General features: G+C 34.2%; 1 protein-coding gene and 2 pseudogenes across 1 annotated transcript; all 3 read right to left on the bottom strand.

Moving 5' to 3' along the window:
* Positions 1-111: 111 nt before the first annotated feature.
* LOC133852013 (multicopper oxidase LPR1-like) lies at positions 112-5,270 on the bottom strand (annotated as a pseudogene).
* Positions 5,271-14,540: 9,270 nt separating this feature from the next.
* LOC133876555 (multicopper oxidase LPR1-like) lies at positions 14,541-19,675 on the bottom strand (annotated as a pseudogene).
* A 6,670-nt stretch (positions 19,676-26,345) lies between these two features.
* LOC133851929 (zinc finger BED domain-containing protein RICESLEEPER 3-like) lies at positions 26,346-27,422 on the bottom strand. The gene is made up of 3 exons (XM_062288596.1): positions 27,069-27,422; positions 26,511-26,939; positions 26,346-26,408 (listed from the first exon to the last, which is right to left on the bottom strand). The coding sequence occupies exons 1-3, from the start codon at positions 27,420-27,422 to the stop codon at positions 26,346-26,348; spliced, it is 846 nt and encodes a 281-aa protein (XP_062144580.1).
* Positions 27,423-27,988: the final 566 nt, after the last annotated feature.

Raw genomic sequence — 27,988 nt, 5'->3', positions numbered from 1 at the left:
ATAGCATTTTATTTTTTTTTAATTTTTTTAATCCTCACAAAAGATTCAACCACAAAGAAGGATGATTTAAATTATTGATAATTCAACGTCGAATTATGATCCTGCATAAAGAGGAAGAAAAGGTTAAAAAACGAAAAGGGTAATAGGCTAATAGCAAATCCAAATCATAAGTAAAATGAACTTACAAATAGGCTCTCTCTGGGTATTCTCAATTGGAGAATTTCAAGGGCCTCATCATCGCGTTGTCTTCATGATCCAAGATCTGCAAATCAATTTGAAGGCCCAATTTTGTTATAAGATAGATTGTACTATTTCTAATAATTGATCAAAGGCTAATATTATAATTTAAATAAGAAGAGCATAAGCATAAGCTAAACAGAGAAAAATTCATTCGGGTGTATCAACTTTTCAACTTTAAACACTTGCGTGCAATATTAAAAGAGTAATGCCAGATAATATATTTTTTATTTTATAATTGTCTAATAATGTTAATGTGTTACTCCAAATTAATCATTTGATATTATTTATTTATTTATTTTACAAGGATAGTTGGATAAATAAATATTGAATAGAATTACAGTATATAACATTTCTCATATTGAAAAAAGCACGTCAGAAGTATATATTTGACGGACTTGATATATTCATGTTAAAGATTATTCTATTAAAAGAAAAATTTGGTTGGTGAGTTGAACTAGGAATTTAAAACACTTAGCAACATATAAATCATTAGATGCAATAACAAACCAAAAAAAAAAAAAAAAAAAAAGGGTCCTTTCATTTTACCAATCCAAAATAGAAAAAGTAATCAAATCTTAAAAGTTTGGGACAATGATATTCTCAATTTCAAGCGAAACAGTAGATATGAGTTATTTTTAAATTAATATTTAATTTTATTACATTTAATGGTATACGTGATACAATATCATTTAAAAATTTTAAATAATGTGATAATATATATATTACTTAACTTTTACACACGTGTGACATGTAAACCTAGCAGGGTATAACTTTGGAATAAAAAAAAAGGGATAATTGTACCATTGGTCCCTATGATATGCTGTAATTACAAATCACTCCCTATGATTTAAAAAGTTTATGAGAGGTTCTTGTGGTATACTATAATTTTAAATCGATCCCTGAAGTTAAATTCCGTTAAAATCTTTGACAGATTCTGTTAAATGCCACGTCAGCGCCACATCAAACCAATAAATTGGCCACATGTGTCCATCTTAATAAAAAAATATAAATTTATTAAAAAATAAATAAATAAACTTGAATTTTTTTAAAAAAAATTAAAATTCAAAAAAAAAAAAAAAAAAAAAAGCAAAGGGGTGGCCGTGCGCCATCCCTAGCCTCTTGGGAGGCTTCGGCCACCCCAAGAGAGGGCAAGGGTGGCGCTGCCCCCCCCCCCCCCCCCCCCCAGTGGCCGGGGGTGGCCACCTAGTAGGTCCAGGGGAAGGCCACCCCCAGGCCATTTCCAGCCACTTGGGAGGCCACGACCACCTCTATAGGTGGCTGGGGGTGGCCTGATGGCCACCCTTAATAGGTCCAGGGGTGGCTTGAAGGCCACCCCCAGGCCATTGGGGGTGGCTGGGCCATCCCTTGCTTTTATTTTTAGTTTTTGAATTTTTTTTTTTTGAAAAACAAACTGTTTATTTATTTTTTGTTTTAATAAATTTATATTTTTTTATTAAGATGATCACGTGTCGTTATTTTATTGATTTAATATAGTGCTGATGTGGCATTTAACAAAATCTGTGAAAATTTTTAACGAATTTTAACTTTAAAAATCGATTTGTAACTATAATTTCCTTAAAAAAAAAAAAAAAAAATCTATTATAAATTTTTTAAATCATCGAGAGAGTTGTAATTATGAGTTAAAATTATCCTTAAAAAAAAGGAAAATGCTAGTTTTACAACACCCACATAACATGGGTACAACACCCTCTCACATGAGGGTAGGCCACTCTCATATGTGGGGTGTTGTGCAGGCAAAGGACAAGTGTTCATAAAGTTATTGGAGACCCGTGACTGAAAGCTTTCATCAGAAAGAGCAATTTTTGTAATTTTATCCTTCATTTCCTGAATTCTTCTGCCTTCTGATTAGATGGGTTATTTTTTTTATATTTTATTGTCCGAATTTACTTGAAATGCGAAAATACTTAAGGAAGGAAGCCATTTATACAGGAGATAAGAAACACTTACGTGGCAATGGTACATGAAACCGGGCTCCGAAGTTGCATCAAAAGGGTAGGATGCATTTGAGTGAATGTAAGAAAACCTCCCTAGAATCCTTGTCACCACTCCGGGCCTCATCTTGAACACGTTCTTCCGCCCCTTCTCATAAGCCGGCACCTCTATCTTTTTGCCACGTGCATATTTGCTTATCTGGCACTTGATCGCGTCGTTCATTTTTCGTCATGCAACTTTTGAACTCCTCCACATTCACCAACTCCGTCTGATCCAATGCCACAAACAGCCCGAAATGAATGTGCAGAGGATGATTATTCTCTGTTAGATTGATTATATTCCACTCCTCGGTGGCCCCCACTTTAGGGGTCTCAATCACGGTGCCTCGTACGGTTTCCCATTCAAGTATGAGTAATGATTGAATATCACCCAAAGATACAACTTTTCACCACCTTACCTATGTAGCAAGGTGGTCCCCCACTATCTTTTGAATTTTTTTATTTTTTAAAAATAAATTAAGGTAGGGGACTACCTTGCCACATAGGTAAGGTGGTGAAAAGTTATATCTTTAGGTGGTATTCAATAATTACTCTTCAAGTATAGATGAGTTGGCTCGTCGATGTTGCTCGTGTACTCGTACATTGCGATATATCGTGTGAATGATGCATTGGATAATTTTGGATGCGGATATTCCATCAGCTTCTTGGGTACTCGCCACGTGTCAACCTCTTGGTGTCCAAGGATGATAAACTTGAGGACTTTGCTATGAGACTTGATTGATACACTTCTCCCACACAACAATGACACAACAGTCCTTCACATGAAGTGGGCTCCACACACTGTGGGACCCACTCTATGTGAGGGGCTGTTGTGACATTGTTGTGTGGGAGAAGTGTAAATAGCATTTTCCCTTTGCTATTGGCCTCGTTGACAGGGTCCCCGGATGGGTAGGGATAGGCTGCATCGTTGGCCAGGATAGCAATGCCATTCTTTGACTTTGAAAAGTCAACAACCACGTCAGCAATCTCGGATGGGCCCAGTAAAATGGCATTGGTCATCACCGGTTCATTAAGGTAAGCCGAATCAGATCCAACGTGGATGAATCCCAGGCCGTTGGTAAAGAAGAACCTGAAGAATCGAGCGTTGCTTGCATTGATGATACGGAACCTGTATTTACGACGTCGTACTGTCATATGTGGCTAGGCATTGCCATTCACTATGATAGCGTCACCAAAGTATTCTGGCTGCCACTGGGGGTGTATGGAGGGATTGTTTCCAGTGGAATTCATGTACGTGGAACCATCGGTGCGAAAGCTACGATCAAACACGATCAACAGCCGATCGAACTCATCACCTTGAGGGAGTCCAAGTGGGGTCTCGGCATCAGGGTGACGGATTATGTAGGCCCCAATCAAGCCAGCAAGGAGATTGACCCTCGTCAATCCCATGGCATGATCATGATACCACAAATTTCCAGGGTGTTGCTGGTTGTGGTAGTGATACTTTTTCTTGGTCCATGTGGGCCCTCTAGCTTTGAGTCCAGCTGTGAACCATGAGTTTGCGTTCCCATCACTCTCGGGCTCATCGATGCCACCGTGGAGGTGAACCACCGTGCCCTTCTTACCAGCTGCAATGGCTGTTGGGATGGAAGGGTCCCAGGGAAGTATATGCTTTTTAGGGAGGTGATTTTGCCACGTCACGTAGGTTTGGATACCATGGAGGGCCTCGATTGTTGGACCAGGAACTGTGGCTGTGTCCTTGGATATAGCGTAGGCAAAGACCGACGTGGGAGGGAGATCTCGATGGAATTTCTGCAAAGCAAAAGCAAATAATTAAGAACCACCGATTACAGTAAAAAACAGGCATCTGATTCTTTTCATGTGATGTATATAGAGAACAAACTCCAATTAATTGGGCTCATAATTACTTGATTAAAATAAGCTGAATTTATGGGGTAAATTTTTATGTTCAGAAGCACCAAGGGACAGCTAATTGTGCAAGGAAAAAGACTCCTCAACTATATGAAGTATAATTGATTTAAATCATCCATGTATAGGTAAAAAGCGTACGCAGACAACGAAACAGCATGCACTGTAAAGCGGAAGAACCAACATGCAGGCAGCAGACTGCAGGCTTTCATTATGGGCCATCTGTTTTTTTTTTGTTTTTTTTTTTTATTATTATTTTCTTAATTGAAAAGGGCAAAAAGGGTTACAGGGTGGCCGTGGGATATTTGAGTTCCTTAAAATTAAGTAGCTTTTAAAGTGGCCGAGGGAAGAGAGGCCGGTTGCATTGCATGGACTGCAGCAATTATTTGGCTGTTGCCTGTTAGGGAAGCTAACGGGGGAGAGTGGAGACATAAGTCACTGATCAGAGCAACATAGCAAAAGGGTAAAACGGGGAGCTCGAGTGATCGATCATAAGTCACCTGGCTTTCTATTAATTTCATGGAGCTCGCATTAAGTCTATTTGAGACAACGACCACATGCGAAAATTCGAACTTTTTGTCGGACCCATGTGAAGAAAACTCATTACACTGTTTCGGAGATCTAGTCGGGACGAAGCCCTGACCTCCCGGTTATTAAAAAGATAAAAGATTCATCAACTTGGGACGACAATATAATTTTCATGAACCAAAAAACCCTTCGAAATCAAGGGCATGGGAAGCCACGATGCCATCAGGCCTCAAGCTTACTGTTAGGTTTTTCCCAATTTTAGTGTCCTAGAGTTGATCTAATTAAAACAAGAAAGGAGGAAAGAGAATTAAACAAGCTTCTATATATATACAGGGATAGTTTTCACACAGGCGACAAAAATAATAAACATGGAAAAGGCGTCTTACCCATTTCTTCTCGAACATGCCAATCTTGAGTGATTTGGATTTGGGAACACCAGACACAACATCAAAGCCTAGGATTTTGGGCATATCCGCGCGGAAGCTCATCCACGAACATTTTCAGTTTCGATGGATCAAAAAGCCTGTCTTCTGCCCATGAAGTAGTGCTGAGCAGTCCCAGAATAGCTAAAGCAATGAGATTATATTGCAAAATTCTCTCAGTCCCATCTCTTGGTTGCATGCTTGCAAGCGGGGAGAGAGTGTTATGAGAATAGGAGTCTTAAATTAGTAATAGCCTATTATAGTTATTTATAGACTATTAGAGTTTACTTTGAATGTTATCCACTTCGAGTATATCTATGTGAGTATTAAGCTTAGTGTCATCTTTCAATTAGGAGTCAAGTTGTAATCTCTACATAAAGAGTTGTTGATAGATAATATAAAACAAGTAGAAAATTAATCTCAAGCCCAGTGTTTGAAAAAGGTCTAAGATTCATTCAACAACTTTAAAGGTCTAGGTTCCCTCTATGAACCTAAAACTATACCGATACGTGTTTGCAAAAGCATTCTCGTAACAGAGAGATAGAGAGATAGAGAGAGAGATATCTTTGATGGAGATTTATTAGGTATTTATATTTGAAGCTAGATTTTTGCATTATCTAGAGGAATCCTTGGTGTGAAATGAAAGGAGGCCCCCATTTTTTCTGTTTTTTCCTTTTTCTGTGGTGAACCTTAAAGATATGTTTTAGAAAAAGGTTTTCATGGTGTTTGGCAAGACTTTAAAAAGTCAAATCTAGATGATTCTAACTTTTTTTTTCACTTTTAACATCACTTCAGTTATTTTTTACTATTATTCAAATAAAAAAGAGAATTGATACATGGGAGACGGTTTTTTGTCACCCACAAATCATTTTTCAATAAAAAAAATCACTACAAAATAAAACTTTTTCACTTTTCTATAAAACAATTCTAAATTTTTTTGTACTTTATATTACATCAATAACTTTTTATTACTATTCAAACAAAAATTTTATAACACAACCATTTCCCAAACACTCCTAAATTATGTTTCCAAAATAGCAAAATTTGTTTGAGGTATTGTAGATGAGCGTTTGATTGTTATTTTAAAAACAAAAATTGAGAAAACAATAAATGGAAAAACATAAAAACAAGAAACATGTTGAACCTGTTTCCGACAACAATTCTCACAAAACAACAAAAAGGCACCTTTGATTTTAAGGCACAATAACAAGGGCAGTGTTGATCTGGGGTTCGATTACTTGGGAATGATGAGGAAAAATAATTAACATCATTTCCTGAGGTAATTGTCACTTTCACACCGCCTCTTCTTCACACCACATTTACAGTACCCAAACATGGTAGCAGATATGTTTCATATTTTTGTTCTCCAAAAAGCTTCTTGAACTGCATACTGCACTTTGTTAGATCCTTGAGGTTATCTTTTTTCGTTTTGTTTCGGACTGATTGCCTCTTACTTATCAAATTCTTGGGGTTAACTTTATTTTGTATCTGTATGGATCTTTGTGAGGCATAGCTGATGCTGCAAATAAAGACAACTTTTACATGGGTTTCCCTTAATAGATTGATTCCTTGTTTTTGTTCTATGTCGATTCTTTGAAGTCTATGGATATTGTTCTGTGTTGATTTCTTGCAAGTTTGTGGAATTTTTTGCAAGTCTATTTTTCATTTTGTTCCGTGTCAATTTATTGGAAGTCTTATAAAAAAATTAATAAAATTAGAGGAACTTTTCCTCCTGGGCGAAATGATAAAGGAATACCGGAAACACATCTAGAGAAGCTTCTTATCAGAATCTACAAAGAAACGATCCAATTGATCAAGATACACCATACAGATTGTATCCATCTTTTGGTAATTATTTAGTGAGCTTTATTTCGTGGACTAGCATTGATGATGTCTTGCTCTCCACCTCTTTGGTGTTTGATTAAATGCGTGAAAGAGTAGGCTTGGATTCTGATCTCTTGTTTATGAATATCTTTTGAAATAATGTAAGCATATGAAAGATTCTTAATATACAATCCATTTAAATGAGATACATAAAAAAATAATAATAATAAAATAAAATAAAATAAAATAAAAAATCTTAATTGTTATTTTCTACTTAAGTGGAAATTATTTTAAAAACAGTTATCCAAACATCTTAATTCTTATTTTTTATTTTCGAAAACAGCTGCCAAATGTATTTTTTACTAAAAAACCAACTGAAAACAATTTTTTTTTTTTGTTCTCGAAAACAGTTTTCAGAAACAAAAACAAAAATCAATTTGCAAAACGAGCCCACCGTTTTCATTTTTAGTGTTTTGTTTTTTTCAGTTACATAGTTATTATTGTTCAAATATTAATTAAATAATTAATTTAAGTTTTTAAAATAATTAATAATTAATATGATATTAAAATATAGGTCCTAACTTTCTATTTTAGGTACTGAACTTCACTTATTAATTAAAAAAATTGAAGTCACACGTGAGTGAGAGTTTTAAATTAATAATTAGATAATTAAATTTATTTTTATTGTTTTATTAAGTTAAGGTTTTACACTAAATAAATGATTTGATAATTATCATGTTAAAATTTTCTGAATTTTCTTTAATTACATGTTCTGGAATAAGCCTTTTTACATTGTCTAGTCCAATTACTTTCCTTTGGACTAGTTCACGTACGCAAGTTTAGGAGCACAGTTACAAATGTGCAATTGCCACTCTTTTTCTTCTTCTCCCTTCTGGAGATCGCATTTACCTGGTCTTAGACTCTAGAATGTTGATTAATTTAAATGGCTTAATTTTAATTTTAAAGAAAAATGCAACGCGCGTATCATACATGTTAATGTGTTATTTACTCTCATAATTCTCATACGTTATATATGATTATATAATTCTCATAATCCTCATGACTTGCATATTGATCATGTAATTATTGTATTCAGGGCCTCATTAAACTATAAATAATTTTATTGTACAATTTCTATCAAGTGAATAAGAGCATAATGTAACCCTTTGAGCTTTATCCTGTAGACATAGATCATAGACTCAAGCACGTAAAATCTTTTGTATCTCTTTTTCTTCATTCCGCTTTGTCTTTATTTTTCTATTTGATTCTCTTTTGTTTCAATGCAAACATCTCATAAATAAATAATTTTTAAAGTGGATTTGGTAAAGTCTAGTAGCCTTTATCAATCATTGTTAAAAAAATAAAAAATTACAGCATATATACTTGTTTTTTCAACGATCCAGATTTAATTCTAATTTTTTTATAAGAAAGAGATAGAGAGATAGAAAGTGAATTTAAGTCTAAACTATTGAAAAAACTCCAAATTAGAATGTCTTTATGTTGACTTGTATTTCTACTTCTTGTTTCTGATTCTCTGTAATTTGCTTCTTGTGTTAGCTTTTTGATTGGTTTTGTTATGGTGCTCACGAGGGGCTTGTTTTGATTGTTTGGTTTTTTTGTAAACCGGGAGTCCAATTTTCTGAAATTTGTAGAAGATAAGTTTGATCAATAAAGCTTTTCTTCACAAAAAGAAAAAGAAAAAGAAAAAAAAAAAAGGGGTTTTCGCCTCGTATAATTTCTACCCTAATGCTTTATCATAAGTAGCCAACAATTTGGTTAACCTCCATGCTAATGGAAAGGATTTGCCTTGCAAAAAAGTAAACTCCATTAATTTGGTTAACCTTAAGTCTTTTCAAAATTGATGTGGTTTTTAAAATTACCATTAAATGTACATGTGATAGATCACTATTAAATTTTGATCAAATAGTTATTCTAAATGTCACATTAATTTTAAAATGACTCAAAGATAATATATATATGAGTCTTCCTAGCTTATAACATTACTCCCTAGCTATTTAGTGTTCCCGCACACTCAGCTTGAGTATTTTTGAATATACGTATAGTCTACGTACAGTACTTTTACAAACTGGCTCTCTTGAAGTTAATTTCCAAAATATTATGCGGGTCACGGAGAATGATGATCGAGGGGGATGACAAGAAGGTGCACTTGGTGGAACCACGAAGCATCAACCACCCTGGCAAGATCAATAAATTAGTTTTGTTATTCATTGAAAATAAATAAATAAATTAGTCTTCTTTGGATGTGGAGGATATTTTAGTGCTGGAATAATGGTAATTCGTTATATATCAATTTGCCTAGCTAATGTGGCATAGCAAAAGTTCATTTCTTTTTTGCTCCCTAGTTAAAATTTTTGTTTTGTTTTGTTTTATATATATATATTTTGTATTTTTTAATATAAAAAATTAATAAAAAATTTCAAATACAAAACACTCTTAAAAATATAAACTGTTTTTTATATTTTTATATCACATCAAAATATCTTTTCGAATAAGAAATACCTCCAAAACATTGCATTAAATAAAAAAAAAAATTTGTGCCAGTCATCTGGTAAAAAAACTTAAAAAGCATTTCTTTAACCCTTTTTTTTTTTATTATTTTTTTAATCTAAAAAAGCTTAAAATTTGAAAATGAGGTTTTTGCTAAAAAGCTCTTTTTTACTTTTTCTATTAACAAAAGTTCTATTTCTCAATGCAATTCCAAACGAGCTTTAACAAATACCGTCAATATATTTTTGTTGAACTTTTCTTGTCTTGCATATAGTTTTCTATCTCTTGGAAATTATGGATTGAAAACGATTCTCAAATTTAAAATAACCTAAGAGGTTGGTCATTTTTTTGTCCACATTCTTTGAAAGTAGTCAATGAACTTTGTGAATCTCATGCATTAAAATGCAAAATTCAATATCTAATTCTCAAATTGTCGGACTTCCGACGGAACACCACCGTGAAAGAAATCTAAAGCCTAAAAGAAATAAAATGCGGAATAATAAAATAAGATAGACAAGAAATTTTGTGTGGTTCTGTTAATGACCTACGTCCACAGGATAAAGCCCTAAGGCTACATTATACTCTTATTGCTTGGTTAATTTACAATACAAATGATCCCTATTTATAGGGATATATAGAGAATACAAAATGGTATGTAAGGAGAATATAATCAAATCAGAATTGAATGTATTCAAATCTGATCTAATTATAATCAATTACAATTAATGAGGATTAAATCAAATCCTACAATATATGGAGAGTTCCGTAATTACGGTATCAATGTATTCTCTAACATCCCCCTGCAAACTCAAGGTGGAAGATTCTGAAATCTTGGGTTTGATTTATTTATTTATTTTATTTTATTAATGTTGGGTCAAATATAACCCAATTTGGATAATAGCTTTCTTCTTCTTCTTCTTCTTCTTCTTTGTCTTCCTCCTCCTTCTTCTTCTTCTTCATGAGCCTGGGTAGCGAGGTTTCGGGTAATACCTCGAAGGCTAAACACATAATGGGCCATCTACGGGCTAAAGAAAATAAGCCAACTATGGGCTGAAATGGGCATGGATTTTGAAAGAATACCTCAAATGCCAAAAGAAATGTAGGGCCATCTATAGCCAAAATAAGAGCTAACTATGGGCTAAAATGAGCCTGAGTTTGAAACAATACCACAAAGGCCGAATACAAGTAATGGGCCAACAAATGGCCAAAAACAATATGGGCAACTTTGGCCTCTTTTAATGATTTTTTTTTTTTTTTTTCATCTTCCCGAGACTACCCATTGGGCATTCACTACCAAAACTACATCTTTTTTATTTTATTTTATTTTATTCATACCTTGCATCTGCATCACACAAATTGTTTAGAAACGCAAGTTACGCAGCACACTCATCCTTTCTTGCTGAACCAGGAAACGGCACCGGTGCTTCTGGACAGTGGACTGACGCTGTCGAGGGCGTTGGTGGCGGCGGCGGAGGCGAGATGGGTTGCTGTTGGAGAGAATTGCCAGAAACGGTGGCTCACTAGTGAACGGTGATGGTGGGCTGCAGAAGCGTGGAAGGAGGCCGAAGGGACTATGTCGTGCGGTGTCGGAGAGGATGGCCAGAATTGGTTGCGGCACCACTGAGGCGGCGGTGGGCTGGAACTGGTTGCCTTTGCTGGTTGCTGGGTGGTGTCTAGATCTACGGCAGCGAGGTGGACTAGGGCGGACAGTGAGCTGGAGGCCAAAGGAAGGAGGACGGCGTCTTCTTCGGGGATATCTTGCGTTGAGGCAAACCAGAAACCCCTTCTTTTTTTTCTTCGTCAAATACACTGCAATACCTATGGAGATGAGATTTGCAAAGCATTGACTATAAGAAAAATGAAATACAAGAAAATGAAAAACAAGGAAAATAAATCACAGAACCATTGGATCGAACACTAGCGTTAGCCTATATAGCTCTGATACCATAAAAGAAATCTAAAGCCTAAAAGAAATAAAATGCGGAATAATAAAATAAGATAGACAAGAAATTTTGCGTGGTTCTGTCAATAACCTACGTCCACAGGATAAAGCCCTAAGGCTACATTATACTCTTATTGCTTGGTTAATTTACAATACAAATAGGGATATAGAGATAATACAAAATGGTATGTAAGGAGAATATAATCAAATCAGAATTGAATGTATTCAAATCTGATTTGATTATAATCAATTACAATTAATGAGGATTAAATCAAATTCTACAATATATAGAGAGTTTCGTAATTACGGTATCAATGTATTCTCTAACACACCGGACCGTATCAAATCTCAAATTTTTTTATATTAATATTGTTATGTTGTGAATAAAAATTGTTAGGTCAATATGACTGAATAAAAATATAAAAAAAAAAAAAAAAATTATAGTTTTCCGTACACGTCAAAAACTGAAGAATGTTTCAACAAAAAAACATTTTTTGAAAACTAATTTTCATTAAAATAATATTCAAATAGAAAACATTTTACACCGAAATATACAACATTAGAAACCTAAGATTGTAAATCACAAACGATATATAGATTCTAGAGAAATCTAGAACTGTTCACGTGTGACTCCTAGTGTCAACTGCCCAAGTCTTTTATTAAGGGCTAAGCTTTTAATAGATAGGGCGAAGCTATTAAATTTTGTCCCAAATATAATGTAATCTCACCTTTAAAAGGACAGTCCCCCCTCCCGATTAGTCTCTGCTTGCATTAATGAGGTTATATTAGCTACTGAAATATCACCTCAGCTCATTGGATGCTACGTAGGTAATTAATCATGGAATTCGTAGAAGTGTGAAAAGGGTTTCGAATTTCTATTATTCTATACCATACTGACCCATGACCATTTTTTATCATTTATTTCTGAGCTATATTGACCATTACCAATCAAGCTGTTATTCTGTCAAGTTGATCGATTTTCATTTGTCCGAATACCTGTTTAAATTGTGTTAAAACAAGTGATTTATATTCTTTCATGCATAAAGAATAATTTCAAGTATGATACAAGGTATTTTAAAATTTTTCAAAATACATTTGTACAATTAAGGTTTTCTTATAAATATATTATGATGTAATTCTAAACCATATACTGAAATATAGTTACACTTCTATAAATATAAGCACATTGTCATACTACCTAAATTTGTGTTTTATTTATTTATTTATTTTTACTATCTCTTCTTTTTAATTTTTTATTATTCCTTATTATTGTAGACAATAACAACAAAGAGCTATTGAGCAGTTCATTGTAGTGGATATGGACCCTCACTTTTGTTGCTCTTTCCCTAATATTTTAAGTGGAGTTTAGAATTTTTCTTGGCTTTCGATCAATCATTGTGGAGGGAGATGCCTTATAGATCATTCAAGTTCTGCGATCTTCCGAGGTTGTTTTGGAAAAGTATGGTTTCCTGATTTCTGATGCTCGTAATTTGCTTAGTTCATTTGGTTCTTATGATTTTAGTCATGATAGGCGTGAAGGTAATAGGGTAGCCCATACTCTTGCTAAATTTGCTATTTCATCTTAGCAAAACAAAGTGTGATTTAAGTCTTACCTGACATGCCTGTCGGGACTTGTAAATTCCGAACTTATTGTTCCAGTTTATTAATGATATTACAAGATCCATTTAAAAAAAAAAAAGAATAAATTAATTTGAATTGTTGAAGGCTTGAAGTAGGAAAAAATAGTTTAAGAAGAAATCATAAATCGCAAATTGTTGAATGATTTCTGATTCTCTCTAATTTCTCAAATAGCACTCAGTGTTAGGTAAGAAATATTCTCATTGCAAAATCAACTTTAAGACATTAATCACAAAATTACGATTTTCCAATTTCTAAACAATCCATAAAAATAAATTTTGCTTTTTTTTTTTTTTTTTTGGAAAGGGGTGGGGTGGATAATAGCACTTGGTGTTGTGTTGCGATAAATATATACTTAATACCTAGGTTTGAAGTCAGTGCAGATTTCGAAAAAAAAAATAAAAGAAAAAAAAATGGCTTAAACTATAAAGCCTGTGCCGTTTATAAAATGAGCGTTTCCCAAACATGCGCATTTTGTCTTATTTAAACGATCGTTTTAGCAAAAAAAAAAAGTTTGACGTTGTGTTTTTCGTCTCTCTTTCTTCGACCTTCGTCTAACCTAATTATCAAAACAGTACCTGAAACTGTAACAAAAAGAAAATTAGCATGAGTCGTCAATCTTGGTCCACTTGAAAATTATTTGCCTCCTAACAAGAGAGGAGGGTGGGCAATTAGGGTATCCGAAAAAAATTTATCAGGGTTAAGGAGAACCTTTTAAAGGTGAGGCGGGACAGTTGACCCTTCTTGACCTCCCCTTCCTCCACCCTTGAATGAGGGTACTGTAGGTGGCTCATGGGCTTGAAATAAGAAACAAGTCAAACTCGTATAAATTCGTTTGGCTCACATGAGTTTGTACAACTTTATTTTCATTATTTTTTATACTATTATTTTTAATTTTGTAATGATAACTTCTAAAGTAGTTAAAAAGATGAAATGGAGGAATCTTATTTGTAGTTTGGTATATATGACTTGAATCCTTGTGATTGTGAGTTACGATATAAATTTGTACCGATAAAAAACCCTAGCTTAAGGTATGCATAAGTTGCCCAATCTTATTGTTTAGTTTTCTAGTTCATTTCTCCAAGCATTGCATTGACTTGGGCAATGAAGTGCCTGTTGCCAATATTTTCAACGCATCACCTATGTGTTTTTGATTTTTAAAGTTCACTTACCCAATTATCGTTAAGCAGTTAACTGTACCAACAAAAATGAAGTAAGCCACTCCCTTGAGTAAAATTGGTGAAACAAGTTAATAAAGAAATGGATAATATCGATATGGGGTGCTGGCTCATATGAATAGAATTAAATTTGACTCAATGATCTCTATGATTTATTTTAGTTTTAATAACTGAATGTTTAGAGGTACCGATTCTCTAAGGACATTGTGCATGATAGTGTCCAAATTGGATTACATTCAGAGCCACATATTAGCTGCTACATTCTATTGGACTTTTGCTTGGTCAATACGTAACCCCATCAGTCATGTTATTTAAATTAAAAACAAATGTACCGTCACATTAACTTAATAAAAATTAAAGTATAATAAAAGTCAAATAATGAAATCAAATACCCATATATAACTTTGAATTTATGCATACGACTCATACGTACTCTCAAAGAAGTAAGCACCGTACCATACATATTGTACAACATATTATATCAATTTTACATTTATTTTCTGTCTATTTTTTGACACAACGAAATAAACCCTCCAATTAATGAGTCCAATTTCCACAACAACGGACTCTTTATTTCTTTCTCGATTGATCGACTTAGTGTATCAGAAAAGTTATGATCCTGCATGTAGAAAGAGAAAACTTTACAGATTATGAGACATATATATCAAATTAATTAAATTAGCATAAAAGAGGGTTAGAAATTTGAATACCAACCTTATTTTGGGCTATTCACATCTTTCTCATATATGGCCCTTCTTAATTAATTGACCAACTTTAAGGGCCTCATCATCTCGTTGTCTTCATGCTCCAAGATCTGTATATATATTTGAAGGGCAATATCAAGTCAAAATGAAAGAAAATTAAGAGCCTTTTCCATGTTAAATAAATGGATCGGATCAAAAAACGACGGCGGGCCAATTTTATCTAAACAGATTTAAAAAAATAACTTACATGGCAATGATACAAGTAGCCCGGCTCCACGGTTGCATCAAACGGATACAATGCATTAGAATGTATGTAAGAAAATCTAACTAAAATCTTTGTCACAAATCCAGGTCTTATCTTGAACACGTTCTTCCACCCCTTCTCCATTTCAATCCTATTGTTACGTACCACACTTCGGTGGTCCCCACTTTTGGGGTCTCAGTCACCGGTGACCCGAATGATTTCCCATTCAAATATAGATGAGTGGGCTGGCCAGTAGCGCTCGTGTACTCGTACATAGCTATATACCTGGTGTGCAATGCACTGGATACATCAGGACCTGGGTAATCCATCAACTTCTTGGGAATTTTCCACGTGTCAACCTCAGGACGATTCACGATGATAAACTTCATGACCTTGCTATTGGCTTCGTTGACCGGGTTCCCACCTGGGTAGGGATATGGTGCATCATTTGCTAGGATAGCAACATCATTCTTTGAGTTCGAAAAGTCAACAACCACGTCGGCAATCTCAGACGGGCCCAGTAAAAACTCATTGCTCACCACCGGTTGGTTAAGATAAGCCGAATCAGATGACACGTGGGTGAACCCCAGACCGTTGATGAAGAAGAACCGAAGGAACCTAGTATTGCTGGCATTTAGGATACGGAACCGGTACTTACGACGTCGTACTGTCAAACGTGGCCAGGCCTTGCCGTTCACTATGATAGCATCACCAAAATATTCTGCCCGCCAATGGGGGTGTATGGAAGGGTTATCCCCTGTGGAATTCACGTATACTGAACCGTCAGTACGAAAGCTACGATCAAATACGATCAACAATCGATCAAATTCGTCGCCGCTAGGAAGTCCAAGTGGGGCCTCCAATTCTGGGTGACGGATTATGTAGGCCCCAGCCAAGCCAGCTAGGACGTTCATTCTAGTCAACCCCACGGCATGATCATGGTACCACAGGTTTCCAGGGTGTTGTTGGTTGTGGTAGTGATATGTTTCTTTGGCCCAAGTGGGTCCCTTTTCTTTGAATCCAGCGGTGAACCATGAGTTCAAGTGTCCATCGCTCGCGGGCTCATCGATCCCACCGTGAAGATGGACCACAGTAGGGATGCCCTTCCCATTGGCTGTTATGGCAGTTGTGATGGTCGTGTCCAACGGCAGTATGTGGTTTTGAGGGAGGTGATTTTGCCACGTCACGTAGGTGTCGATTCCGTGCAGGGCCTCGATTGTTGGACCAGGAACTGTTGCGGTGTCCTTAGATACACCGTAGGCGTACACGGGTGTTGGAGGGAGATCTCGGTGGAATTTCTGCGAAGCAAAAGCAAGTCACAACCGTTGTTTCAATAGTGGCAGTCAATAACCAAAGGGACAGTGAAGGCTCCAACTAGAATCTTCATTATTATGTTTTTGCCCGTTGCAATAATATGGAAAAAGACAAAAGAATCTCGTACAAAACGACAAAAGACAAAAAAAAAAGAAAAAGGAAACGATATATATGAGAGTGATTTTTTGTTTTCTAATTCTTTCCCTCATTCAATTCTTTGCGTGAACTAACCCCGCCTAGAATTAATGCATGTAATATGAAAGATTGTAGCGGGAGCTAATTAAGCTATGCCAAAATATATGAACAAATAATTTGAACAAGGTTACGTGAAAGCATATTTCACACATCGATCAAATATATGATTAATTACCACGTTTCTTGATATATAAAATAGTTTTCAATATCATTTTATATGAAATTTTTTTGAAATTAACACTACAAAAAACTTGCAGACTTGCAGTTTAGCCACATGGCTACAGTACCCGGTACTGTAGCCATGTGGCGATTTTGCTACATGGTAAATTATTCATGTCGCTATTTCGCCACGTGGGTAAAACACCACGTAACGAAATGTTTGTGCAGGTAATTGGGCACGTGGGTTTTTTCCACGTCGCCAATTAGGCACGTGAATTATTTTTACTTTGCTAACTAAAATGTTCATATTTCTTCAGGAATTGAAATATTTTCAATTTTTTTTTTAATTTTGTTTTTTAATAAATTAGCCACGTGGTGTAATGGCCACGTCTCCAATTGGCCACGTGAAATATATACCACGTGGCTAATTTATTAAAAATTTTCTCTTTTTTTTTTTTTGACAAATTAAAATTCTAGCCACGTACATGAGTTATTTGCCATTTGGCCAATTAGCCACATGAAAAATAACACACGTCTCTATTTGCTTATATAGATTAAAAAAATTCATTAAAAAACTGGTGTGAACGTGCGGGACACGAAATTCCGCTCGCACTAATATTTAGATTTCAAATTTGACTTTGCTATTAATTTTTTCAAGTTTTGCCTTTTCTTCCTAAAAGGATGCTATCTCTCTCTCCTCTCTTCACTCTCACTCTCTGCTCTCTCTCGTCGACTACTCACCCCAAGACTCTCTTCTCCCTCGTCGATCTCTGATATTTTGTCTCACTCTCACTCTCTTCTCTCTCTCGTCGACTACTCACCCCCACTGGCTCGGCAGCACGCTACCACCCAAGGAGATCGGGCGACTTAGAGAGGTAGAGATCGAGATCGATTGACTCTCAGAGATGGAGGAAATCCGGTCGACTCATGCTTGCCGGCCGCGGATCTCCGTTGACTACAAGTACTCTCTCTCACTCTCTCTCTCTTGTGCTGATCTCTCTCTCTTATCCTTTGATGTTTCGGTGATGCGGGGATCGGAGGACCGACCAGATTTTGAATATAATTTTGGGTTTTTGTTGTTTTGGTTTGATGATTTCCGACGAGTGGGGGACTGGGTTTTTATTGTTTAGGTTTGATGGCCGGCGGATAGGTTTTTTTTTTGGTTTGATTTCTGGCGACTGGATTTTTGTTATTTTGGTTTTTTGAATCTAATGTAGGTGATTAGGTTTTTCCCATTTTGGGTTTTTGTATTTTTGGTTTGATGGGTTTGAATCCGGCCACTTGGTGATTGTCGGTCTCGGCCTGGATGTACGCCAGAAATATCGTATATATACGATATTGAGAGAAAAAAAAAAAAAAAAAAGAACAAATATTCTATTCTTTTTTTTTTTCTCTTTTTTTTTTTTTTAAAAAAAAAAAAAAGATTAAAATTTTTTGGCTAGAAGTGCCCATTTTTTTAAAAAATAAAATTGCATTTAGCCACTTGGGGTGGCATGTAGCTAAACATCACGTGGCTAAATAGCCACATATATAAAAGCCATGTCTTTAAATGTACACTTAACAACAACCAAATTCATTACGCGTAACCCACGTAACTAACTGCATGTGGCTAATTGCAAGGGGCTAAAAACCAAATTTTTTGTAGTGATTGTTTTGTTACCATCAAAGTAAACTCCATTTATAAGTTTGTTTTTTTTCTTTGTTTGTTTACATTTACTGCCTTCACCATCTTTGAGTAGATGGGGGGGGTGGGGGTGGGGTGGGGTGGTTACAGGAAGTCTGACCCTTCGAAATATTTTAATTTTTAAGGGCATTGCAATAGCATGAGAGAAATCATACTTAATTTCTACAAATTTCAACATACGAATATTATTTTTCAGCTTGCCTGTAAAAAACGATTTACATTTTTAAAAGCTGATAACTGTTTTCTAAATTTAAATTCTTAATTACTGTAGGCACGTCTGTAATAATCAACCACCACTAGGTATTGAAGCAGGGACGGAGTCAGAAGTTCCTATGGGCAGGGGCCGGTGGTAAAAAAAAATTATTGGTAGGAGCCAATAGGCTAAATTTTTAGTTTTTTAGCTTATATATATTTTTTTTTTAGATTTTTTTTTTTTTAAGCTAAGAATTTTTTTTTTTCAAGGAAATTGGGGGGGGGCCATGGCCCCTGCCAGCCCCCCCCTCCCTCCGTCTCTGTATTGAAGTTTGTTGGTGGCCCAAATCTATCTTTGAAAGTCTCCGAATTTTGGTATTCGATCGCCGGATTTTGGCCAACGTAGACGCCGGTGAAACTGTCCAAAATCTAGCCATAGTTGCTGGATTCCGGTCTTCATTTCCGAAATCAAGCAACAGTAGCTGGAATCTTACCGACTACTGACAGAATCTCGTCATCGGTGATTTTTTGCCGTTGATAATTTTTTCGTATGAACCAAACGTTGAAGAATATTTTGAAGGAAATTATTTTTTCTAAAAAATAATTTCGTTGAAAATATTTTACGATGAAAAATATTTTACATCGAAACAAAATGAGCATATATAAAATTAAATAGAAAGGAGAAAAAAGAAAAGAAAAGAAAAGGCAGCTTACCCATTTCTTGTTGAACATGCCAATCTCCAGTGACTTGGATTTGGGAACACCAGACACAACATCGTAGGCAAAGATTTTGGGCAGATGAGGAAGCTGATCCACGAACATTTCCAACGTGGATGAATTCAGCAGGCTGGGTTGGGCCAATGAGGTGCTGAGGAGTCCTCCTCCTAATAAAGCAAAACAAAAGAGACGAAGATGCAAAAGTACTCCTCCTCCCTCCATGCTCGATCGGTTTCTATCTGCTGTGTCTTAATTGGTTTGCATTGCGTATGTAATAGATGGAGATCGACTGAGACTATAAGAGAGGGAGAAGAGAGTATTTAAAGAGGGCGGGCGTGTGAAGAGCGTGTGGCGTGATTGGAATATTAGAGCATTCCTAGCAGCTTTCTTTTTTTTCCCCTTCATTTTTTTTAAATGTAGGGAATAAAACTATTTTTTGCTTCCCTATCAAAAAACACCTCACAGCAGCTTCCCTTCATTTTTTCCTATATCATTAAAAATATTATTTTGTTACTTTTACTTTAATTAAGAGTAAGAAAAGAAAGAGATAAAGTAAGAGAGATTATATTTTTAGAATAAACAATTGAATGGGAAGTGAACAGTGTTTCTCAATGTGGGAAGCACTGTTTACTTCCTAAGGAACAGATAATTGTAGGGAAACTGCTGTGTGGGAAGCACTGTTCACTTCCTAAGGAACAGATAATTGTAGGGAAACTGCTGTGGGATGATTTTTTTGACTTTCTTAAAATTTTCCATAAAATTTAAGGAACAGATCCCTTATAGAGAAGCTGCTAGTAATACTCTTAGATAATAGAATTATTGGAGGCCTTACATTTTTGGGGTGGGACCTGATACCTTGGGAAAAGTAAATCTTAATAAAATAAAATAATATATAGGAAAGACAAGAGGGCATTTATTCAATTTTCAAACTGCGTTTGTCCGGGATTACGTGGCCCGGTCCCATATAGACGACAAATCCGACACACGTCCTTTAAAAAACCATTATCCCTTTGTCTAATTCCGCATCTGTACATATTAATATTAATGCAACCAGGCAGTCGCGATACAGCTCCACCTTTCCCAGCTGGATTGCATGCGTTTGAAGTCAGAGCGGAGCCCCCAATAATATTTTGTTTGGTGGATCAAAACTGAAGACAAAATTTTTTTGTAAACAAGGGAATTAAGGATGTATACCAGAGACTGCATGCACCTTGTTTGCTGCAGAGGCCTCATCATGGCTAGTGTGTCTGACACGTGGGCCTCTTTCCCAGCTGGATTGCCTTCAAGTCTTCTAGATGCATGTCCCAATTTCTGTGCACATCATATCTGTCACATAGATATATTTTTTTCCTAACTTTTTATACAACTAAAAATGCAACTATACTATAGGACAGGAAATCATATATATGATAATTGTGATTTCTTTTTTTTTTTTTTTTTCAAAGAACCTATAATTCCGTACCACATAAAATAGTTGTGTAAAAATGAAATCATATCTCATCGCCAAATGGATTGCTTCGAATCAATTGTATGTTTGCAAGCATTTCTACTCACTCTTTCGTCCTCTCATCTTTACGTTTTAGTAGTGGTAATGACCCTCCTTTCAAACATTTTCCCAAGTTGAATAGGAAAGCAAAAAAATTCTTTAGTTTAGTTTTTTTTTTTTTTATTAATTTTTTATTTTAGTTTTTAAGTAGAATAGGGTATTATATGCATATAATAAAAAAAGCGGCATTTTTCACATACCTTGATAGTTTGATGTATCACTTTAACACACTTGTCATTTCATGAGGCTATTTTAAAAACAATTGTTAATTAAGAGGTTTTTTTTATATATATTTTTCCCTAAATATAATGATAACATAATTTTTTATTTGTATATTATGTTTTTATTATATATAAAATATAACAAATACAATTTAAAATTGAAATAAAATATTAGAAAAATTTCACTTAACCCTACTGAACTTCCATCACATTTGTAATTACTTATCTAAACTTAAAATTACAGCCTACACTCTTTTAGATAACTAAAATCATCAAGTATTGAATCTAAATAGAAGTTCTCAACAATTTTTTTTTTTTTTTCAATATAGACAACTAATAAATTATTTGTAAGAGATTCATCCTCCATTTTATTGCAAAGTCTTATTTTAACAACTTTCATAATTGAAAATGCCCATTCAATAATCGTTGTAGACACTAGAAGAGCCAAAACAAAAAGAATAAATCTATAAATACCTTGGTATGTCTTTGATTTTTTCATAGTGAAATTCTAAAACTCTCGTTCCTTAGTCTCTAGCTTGCACCTAAAAATGGATTTTTGGGAATATTAGTAGTGAGGAAAGAGAAGAAACCTGGAGAAATTCTGAGAAAAATAGAGCATGTAGAAAGCTTAGTAAATTAGGCACGTGATATGTGAATAGAGGATTTAAAGCAAGACAAGTAAGTAAATCATTTCACCATCAAAAGTATTTCTATTTTTACATGCATTAGGTCCGTTTGGATTTACAATTTCAAAAAGTGCGATTTAAAATAACGATTTTAAAATGTGTGATTTGAAAAAAATAATTTTTAAAAACACAGTTAAACGTTTGGCAAAATTACAATTTAGCCTTTAAAATTGTAAATTAGCATTTTAAATTCTGCGTTTTCAAAAAAGTATCATCTTACTTGCGATTTGAAAAAACAGATTTTCTGCGTTTTCAAATCGCAATTTTTAAAAACGTAATTTTCAAACAATTTATGTTTTACGATTTAGATTAAAATTGCACTTATTGTCTACGAAATCACAATCTCAAACGCACCATTAGTTAAGTAAATTATTTTACCAGTTAGCGTTGAAGTGTCAAATGTGGTTTTACATGCATTGTAAATAAATATATTCACAAACTAGAATATAAATTAAATTTGTAAGTAAATCTCTTTACCGGCAGTGATATTATTTGCATACATTTACTTAATTATGTTCCGTGATATTAATATTTTATTGATATGAGACTGCTCTTTTCAATACTTGTAATTGAGAAAAAGGTTTTTGAAAGAGATTTACGAAAAGTATATGTAGTACGTACTATATTTTAAAATGTTATTTTCAAAAATAGTTTACGAATAAAGGAAATTAAGTATAAAGTTTGCAACACAAAAGTTTACCCATGCAGGGCAAGCACAGTTCCATAAAGGATTATACGTTTGAAACACAGGGTAGTACGCTTGTAACACAAGTTATCCGGCCCTTATCTTTGTCGGCGTTGATCAAATAGAAAATAAAAAAATAAAAATTAGTTAGAATTATGCACTATTTGAACCGACACTTTCAATTGCGTGAAGAACTTTTATATGGTTGACTGGTTGACATCTTTTGGTAAACAAACTTGGGCTAAAATACTATGCACTATTTGAAGCGGCTTTTTCAATTGCGTGAAGGATTTTTATATGGCTGACTGATGGCATCTATTGGTAAACAAACTTGGCCCAAGTATTATAAAACTAATTAAAGGTAATACATTTCTTGTTGAAGATTAGCACAAAAGTTTAGGTGATACTTCGATAGGTGTCCTTTGACAAATGTTTTGAAAAGCGTTTCCACTTTGTAAATATATTCAAAACTCAAAATACTTTTGAGGCTGTAGTTGTTAAAGGAATTTTATTCCAAGAACAATCATAAACATACATTGATCCAACGTACAGTATCTTTTAGGCATGTGAATTGTGATCATGAAGGCTCAATCCGGTACCGGGTATTAATTTAATCTGCTTCATTAGTAGGTGTATCTGGGGCAGGGGATTTAAGGAACGAGCTGTAGCTTCATGTTTGGTGAGACACCTTAGTTCAAAAAATAAAAAATAAAAAAGAGTTTGGTGAGGCACCATATTTATAGTAAAGTTGCGTAGACCAAAAGGAGAGTGACATTTTATATGTTATTGCTTTCATTGCTCCATCACTTGCAAAACAATTCTAGCACAGACCTAATTAAATTTCACAATTTTTTATTAATTCATTTTTTTTAAAATCTTTTTTTTTTTGTCAAGAAGCTTCACTCATGCATTTTGCCCAAAATATCCTTTCACCTAATCAACCTTTCCATGCAATGGGTGATAGCTTGCAAGGGCATTTTGGACACAATGCATGAGTGAAGCTTCTCAGGGCCGGCTCTATATATTTTGGGGCCTAAGGTGATAATTTTAATCGGAGCCTTTTTTATATAAATATAAATATAATTTATTTTAATTTTTATATTATATTTTTATTTAAAAATTATTTTTATAGCTTTTAAAATTTAATGTTATATTTCTAGTATCAAATCTATATAATTTATTTTTAGTTTCAGTTAATTTGTTTATTCTTCTATTTTTTATAATTTTTTTATATATTCAAATGCACATTTCTAGCAAACAGTTATAACAAAATTATTTATAAATAAAAAAACATTATCCATAATATAAAATTAAAACAAAAGAAGAATAGAACCTTTATAAAAGATCTTTTTTAACTTCACTTTATGTTAAGATCATCTGATTTCCTCAACCTATAAAAGCAAAGACAATAATAATAATAATAAATTATTTTCTTGTTAAACAATTTTATTATTCAAAATAAATTTATAGTATTTTCAATTGATGATTGAGAATTATTTTCAAACTTATCTTGCATTGAGAGGGACAACACAATTGATCTACTTATTTTTTTTTATTTTTTATTTTTGGTCTAAAATAAAACCTGAAATAAGAGAGGAAAACATAAAAACGTAAAGCCTAAATTATCATCACAATGATCGAAGAAAAAAAAACCAAGTAAAAAGGGAACATGTCGCACATCCACGCGTTCTTGCTGGAAAAATAAAATAAAATAAAATTGAAAAAAAGTATTATACAGCCAAAAAGTAAAGTGTACAGTGATGCCTGCGTCATGTGTTATGATGATGCGACACCCCAATCATGACACATGACGCAGCTCTTCACATTCACATTCTCAACTCTCTCTCTCTCTCTCTCTCTCTCTCTCTATATTCTATTTTCTCTCTCTATTTCTCTTCTTCTTCAAGAGAAGAAAGAAGAAGAAGAAGGGGTTCTGCGAAGGGATCATGCGACCACATCTAGGACTTAATTTTTTATTTATTTTTTTATTTTTACAATTTATGGGGTCTTGTTCTTTCTTTTGTGAAAATAGTTGCAGAGGCCTTATTTAATTTTTTTTTTTAATTTTTTTTTTTTATGAAGATAGTTACAAAGGCCTTATTTAATATTTTTTTTAGGGCCTTATTCTTTCTTTTGTAAAGATAGTTGAGAGACCTTATTTATTTATTTATTATTCATTCTTTTGTGAAAAAAGTTGCAGAGGCCTTTTTTTTTTTTTTTTTTTATTATTACTTTTTTATTCTTACAAACTAATTTTTTGGGTGCCTTAGGCAGCTACCTAAGCCGCCTAGTGGAAGAGCCGGTCCTATAGCTTCTTAAATGAGCTTCAAGGGTTTGATTTTCACTTAAGGCTAATAGACAGTCTTTCCTTTTTCTGCCAAAAGACTATGCATATCTTGCATGCACAATAAAATGCCAGGAGGGGGGAAAGGGATGTGGGGAATTAGCAAACAGGACCTAGATGCATCTTCTCTAACCCTGAGTATGAAAGTCATGGGTTTTTTTTTTTTTTTTTTTTTTTTTTTTTTTTTTTTTAAATATATATATATATATATATTTAAATATTTTAATTTTATTTTGTGACGAAAAACCCTTTAGGGAGGGTTTCTTCGTGTAATCATTCCTCTCGGGCAAACTCTAGATCCAAACAATGTCTTCAATAGTATTTAAGCTTATTTTGCCCTATTTATCAATTGAGGTTTGGCATTCCTTTTCTTAAGATTAAGGCATGCTCTTGTAGATTGTGTTTTGTGTTTGAGCCCATTGGTTGGTGTAACACCCTAGGCTAAGAGGGCTAGGTTTGTTAACCTATAAGTAGGGGTGTAAACGAGCCGATCCTGAGCGGATATTGCCTGTCCGGGATCGGCTCGTTTAAGTTATAGTCGAGCTCGAGCTCGACACAAGTTGGAAAATTTTGTGCGAGACCGGCTCGTGTAGAGAAAATGTTGTTCGAGCTCGGGACCGAGCTCGACCATTTTAGTCGATACCGAGCTCGAGTACTCGGCTTGAGCTCGGCCCACTTCATAATTTTAAATTATTGACTTTTAGCTTAAAAAAAAATAAAAATAACTCACGAATTTGCACTATCAGAATTTGCACTATCAGAAATCTAGAATTTTGCATTAAGCAATTCACGCAAATTGCACAATCAGTAATACAAGATTTTGCATTAAGCAATTGCCGGTGAATATCAAATCAAAATACACAATTACATAACTAAAGAAATAAAATAATATTACATTTAAACAAATAAAAACAAAAATATAAGAAATTATAATTACAAGGGTAATTTGATAGATATAATAATAATAATGTTTAATTCCTTTGTATGCTCTACAATAAAACCTGTTGCAACACACTAAAAATAAAAGTTCGATTAAATTTAACTCCCTTACATTACTTACACAATTTCTATGTGCTTAGTAAAAATGTCAAGGGAGGTTAAATAATAACACAAATTAATGTGCATAAACCATTGAATAATAAAGTAAACTTTACCTTAAATCTGCTCCCCAAATAAAATATGTAAACTGCAACACACTAAAAAAAAAATTAAATTAAATTTAACTCCCTTGCATTACTTACACAAGTCCTATATACTTGGTAAAAATGCCAAGAGAGGTTAAATATATCACAAGTTAATGTGTATAAATCATTAAATAATAAATCACACATTACCTTCGGTCTTTATATCTTGATGAAAATAATATTATACAAGATCTTCAACAAAATAACATAGTCCAACCATCCTACATAGTCCTTAAACCAAAAATATAGTTATATAATTTATATCACAACACTTCCAAAAAAATAAAAAGAGGCGAAGAATACTAACAATCAAATTGTCTCGGGCAAAATTATCTCCACTTCCCTTTCATTTTCCCCATCATCTTGATTCTCCTAAGATATATATATACAAGTAATTAGTATTTAGGACAATATAAAAGTATAATTAAATTAACAAACACTATTAAAATATATAAAAATAAAATAAAAACATACCCCACACTTCTTTTTAAGTCCATATATTGATCTGACCCAATCAGCCCCACATAACAACTTTTGAACTGTCTCAGTTAATAATGATGCTCGATGTGGATTAATAACCCTTCCTCCGGCACTGAATGTAGACTCTGAAGTTATAGTTGTGATCGGTGTTGACAAAATATCTTTGGCCACTTTAGACAAAACATTATACTTGAGAGTATTCGCTTTCCACCAATCCAAGGCATTAAATTCAATGTTCTTGTTAGGTATATATACACCCTCCTCAAGATACATTTCTAACTCTGATTTCACAGGTTGAAGCACTGTTTCAGCACTTTTGAGAAAAGACTCCCACATTTCCACACCACCCTCCTCATCATCAACTGCATAGATTGAACGACTACTTGAAGAGTTTTCTTGAACTTTGCTTGCAAGATTCTGTTCCTTGAGATTTAAATTATGTTCATGAAGATACACATCAAATATCTCTTTCAAAATTTTTTGAACATATTCAATATTCTTCGTAGCTTCAGCCTCTTAATAAATCTTCGGAAAACAGAAACGTATGAACACCAACTTAAACCTTGGATCCAAAATTGCTGCAATTGCCATCAATAAATTGCACTCGCTCCAGTATTTATCAAACTTGGCTTTCATTCGACGTGCCATAGATCTAATGTAATCATTTTCATCATCACATTTATTAATTAGAACCTCTTTCATTCGCCAAATTTCAGGAAGGAATAAATTTGATGTTGGATAGTCACTATCAGATACAATCTTGGTTACTCGATTAAAGACCCCCAAAAGTTCACAGATAGATTTGACTTTATCCCAATCTTCATGCGATGGCACCCAAGTAAATTGACGATCGTTGAATCCATACATAGAAAATACATCCTTAAACTCATATGCAGCTGACAACATCAAATATGTACTGTTCTAACGAGTAGGTGCGTCCAAAAATAACTTCTTGGATGACAAATGCAAGTTCTTTGCAATTTCAGTAAATTGCTTTAATCTTCCCTCATATGCTACCAAGAATTTTATTCCGTCCCTCATACAATCAACAATATCTCCAATCTCACCAAGACTATCCTGAACCATCAAATTAGTTATGTGTGCACAACAACGCACATGAAACAACTTGCCCCCAACTACAAGAGATTTTCTCATATTAAAAACATCTCGCAAGTGCCTCAATGCTACATCATTTGCCTTGGCATTGTCTACAGTTATTGAACAAACTTTACTCTCAATACCCCAGTCTCTAAAACATTTATGAAGTGCATCAGCAATAAGAAGTCCAGAATGTGGAGGCGGAATATTACAAAAGTTCAACACACGCCTATTTAACCGCCAGTCAGAATCTATAAAATGACATGTCACAACCATATAAGAAACCTTCTGACAAGAAATCCACATGTCAGTTGTGATGTTAACTTTAGGGACCCGATTCAATAAAGCTTTCAACTTCTTCTTCTCAAAATCAT

This window comes from Alnus glutinosa, chromosome 1 (genome assembly GCF_958979055.1).
Source record: "Alnus glutinosa chromosome 1, dhAlnGlut1.1, whole genome shotgun sequence".
Taxonomy (NCBI): domain Eukaryota; kingdom Viridiplantae; phylum Streptophyta; class Magnoliopsida; order Fagales; family Betulaceae; genus Alnus; species Alnus glutinosa.
The sequence above is the reverse complement of the archived record's forward strand: the minus strand, read 5'-3'. Positions and strand labels throughout refer to the sequence as shown.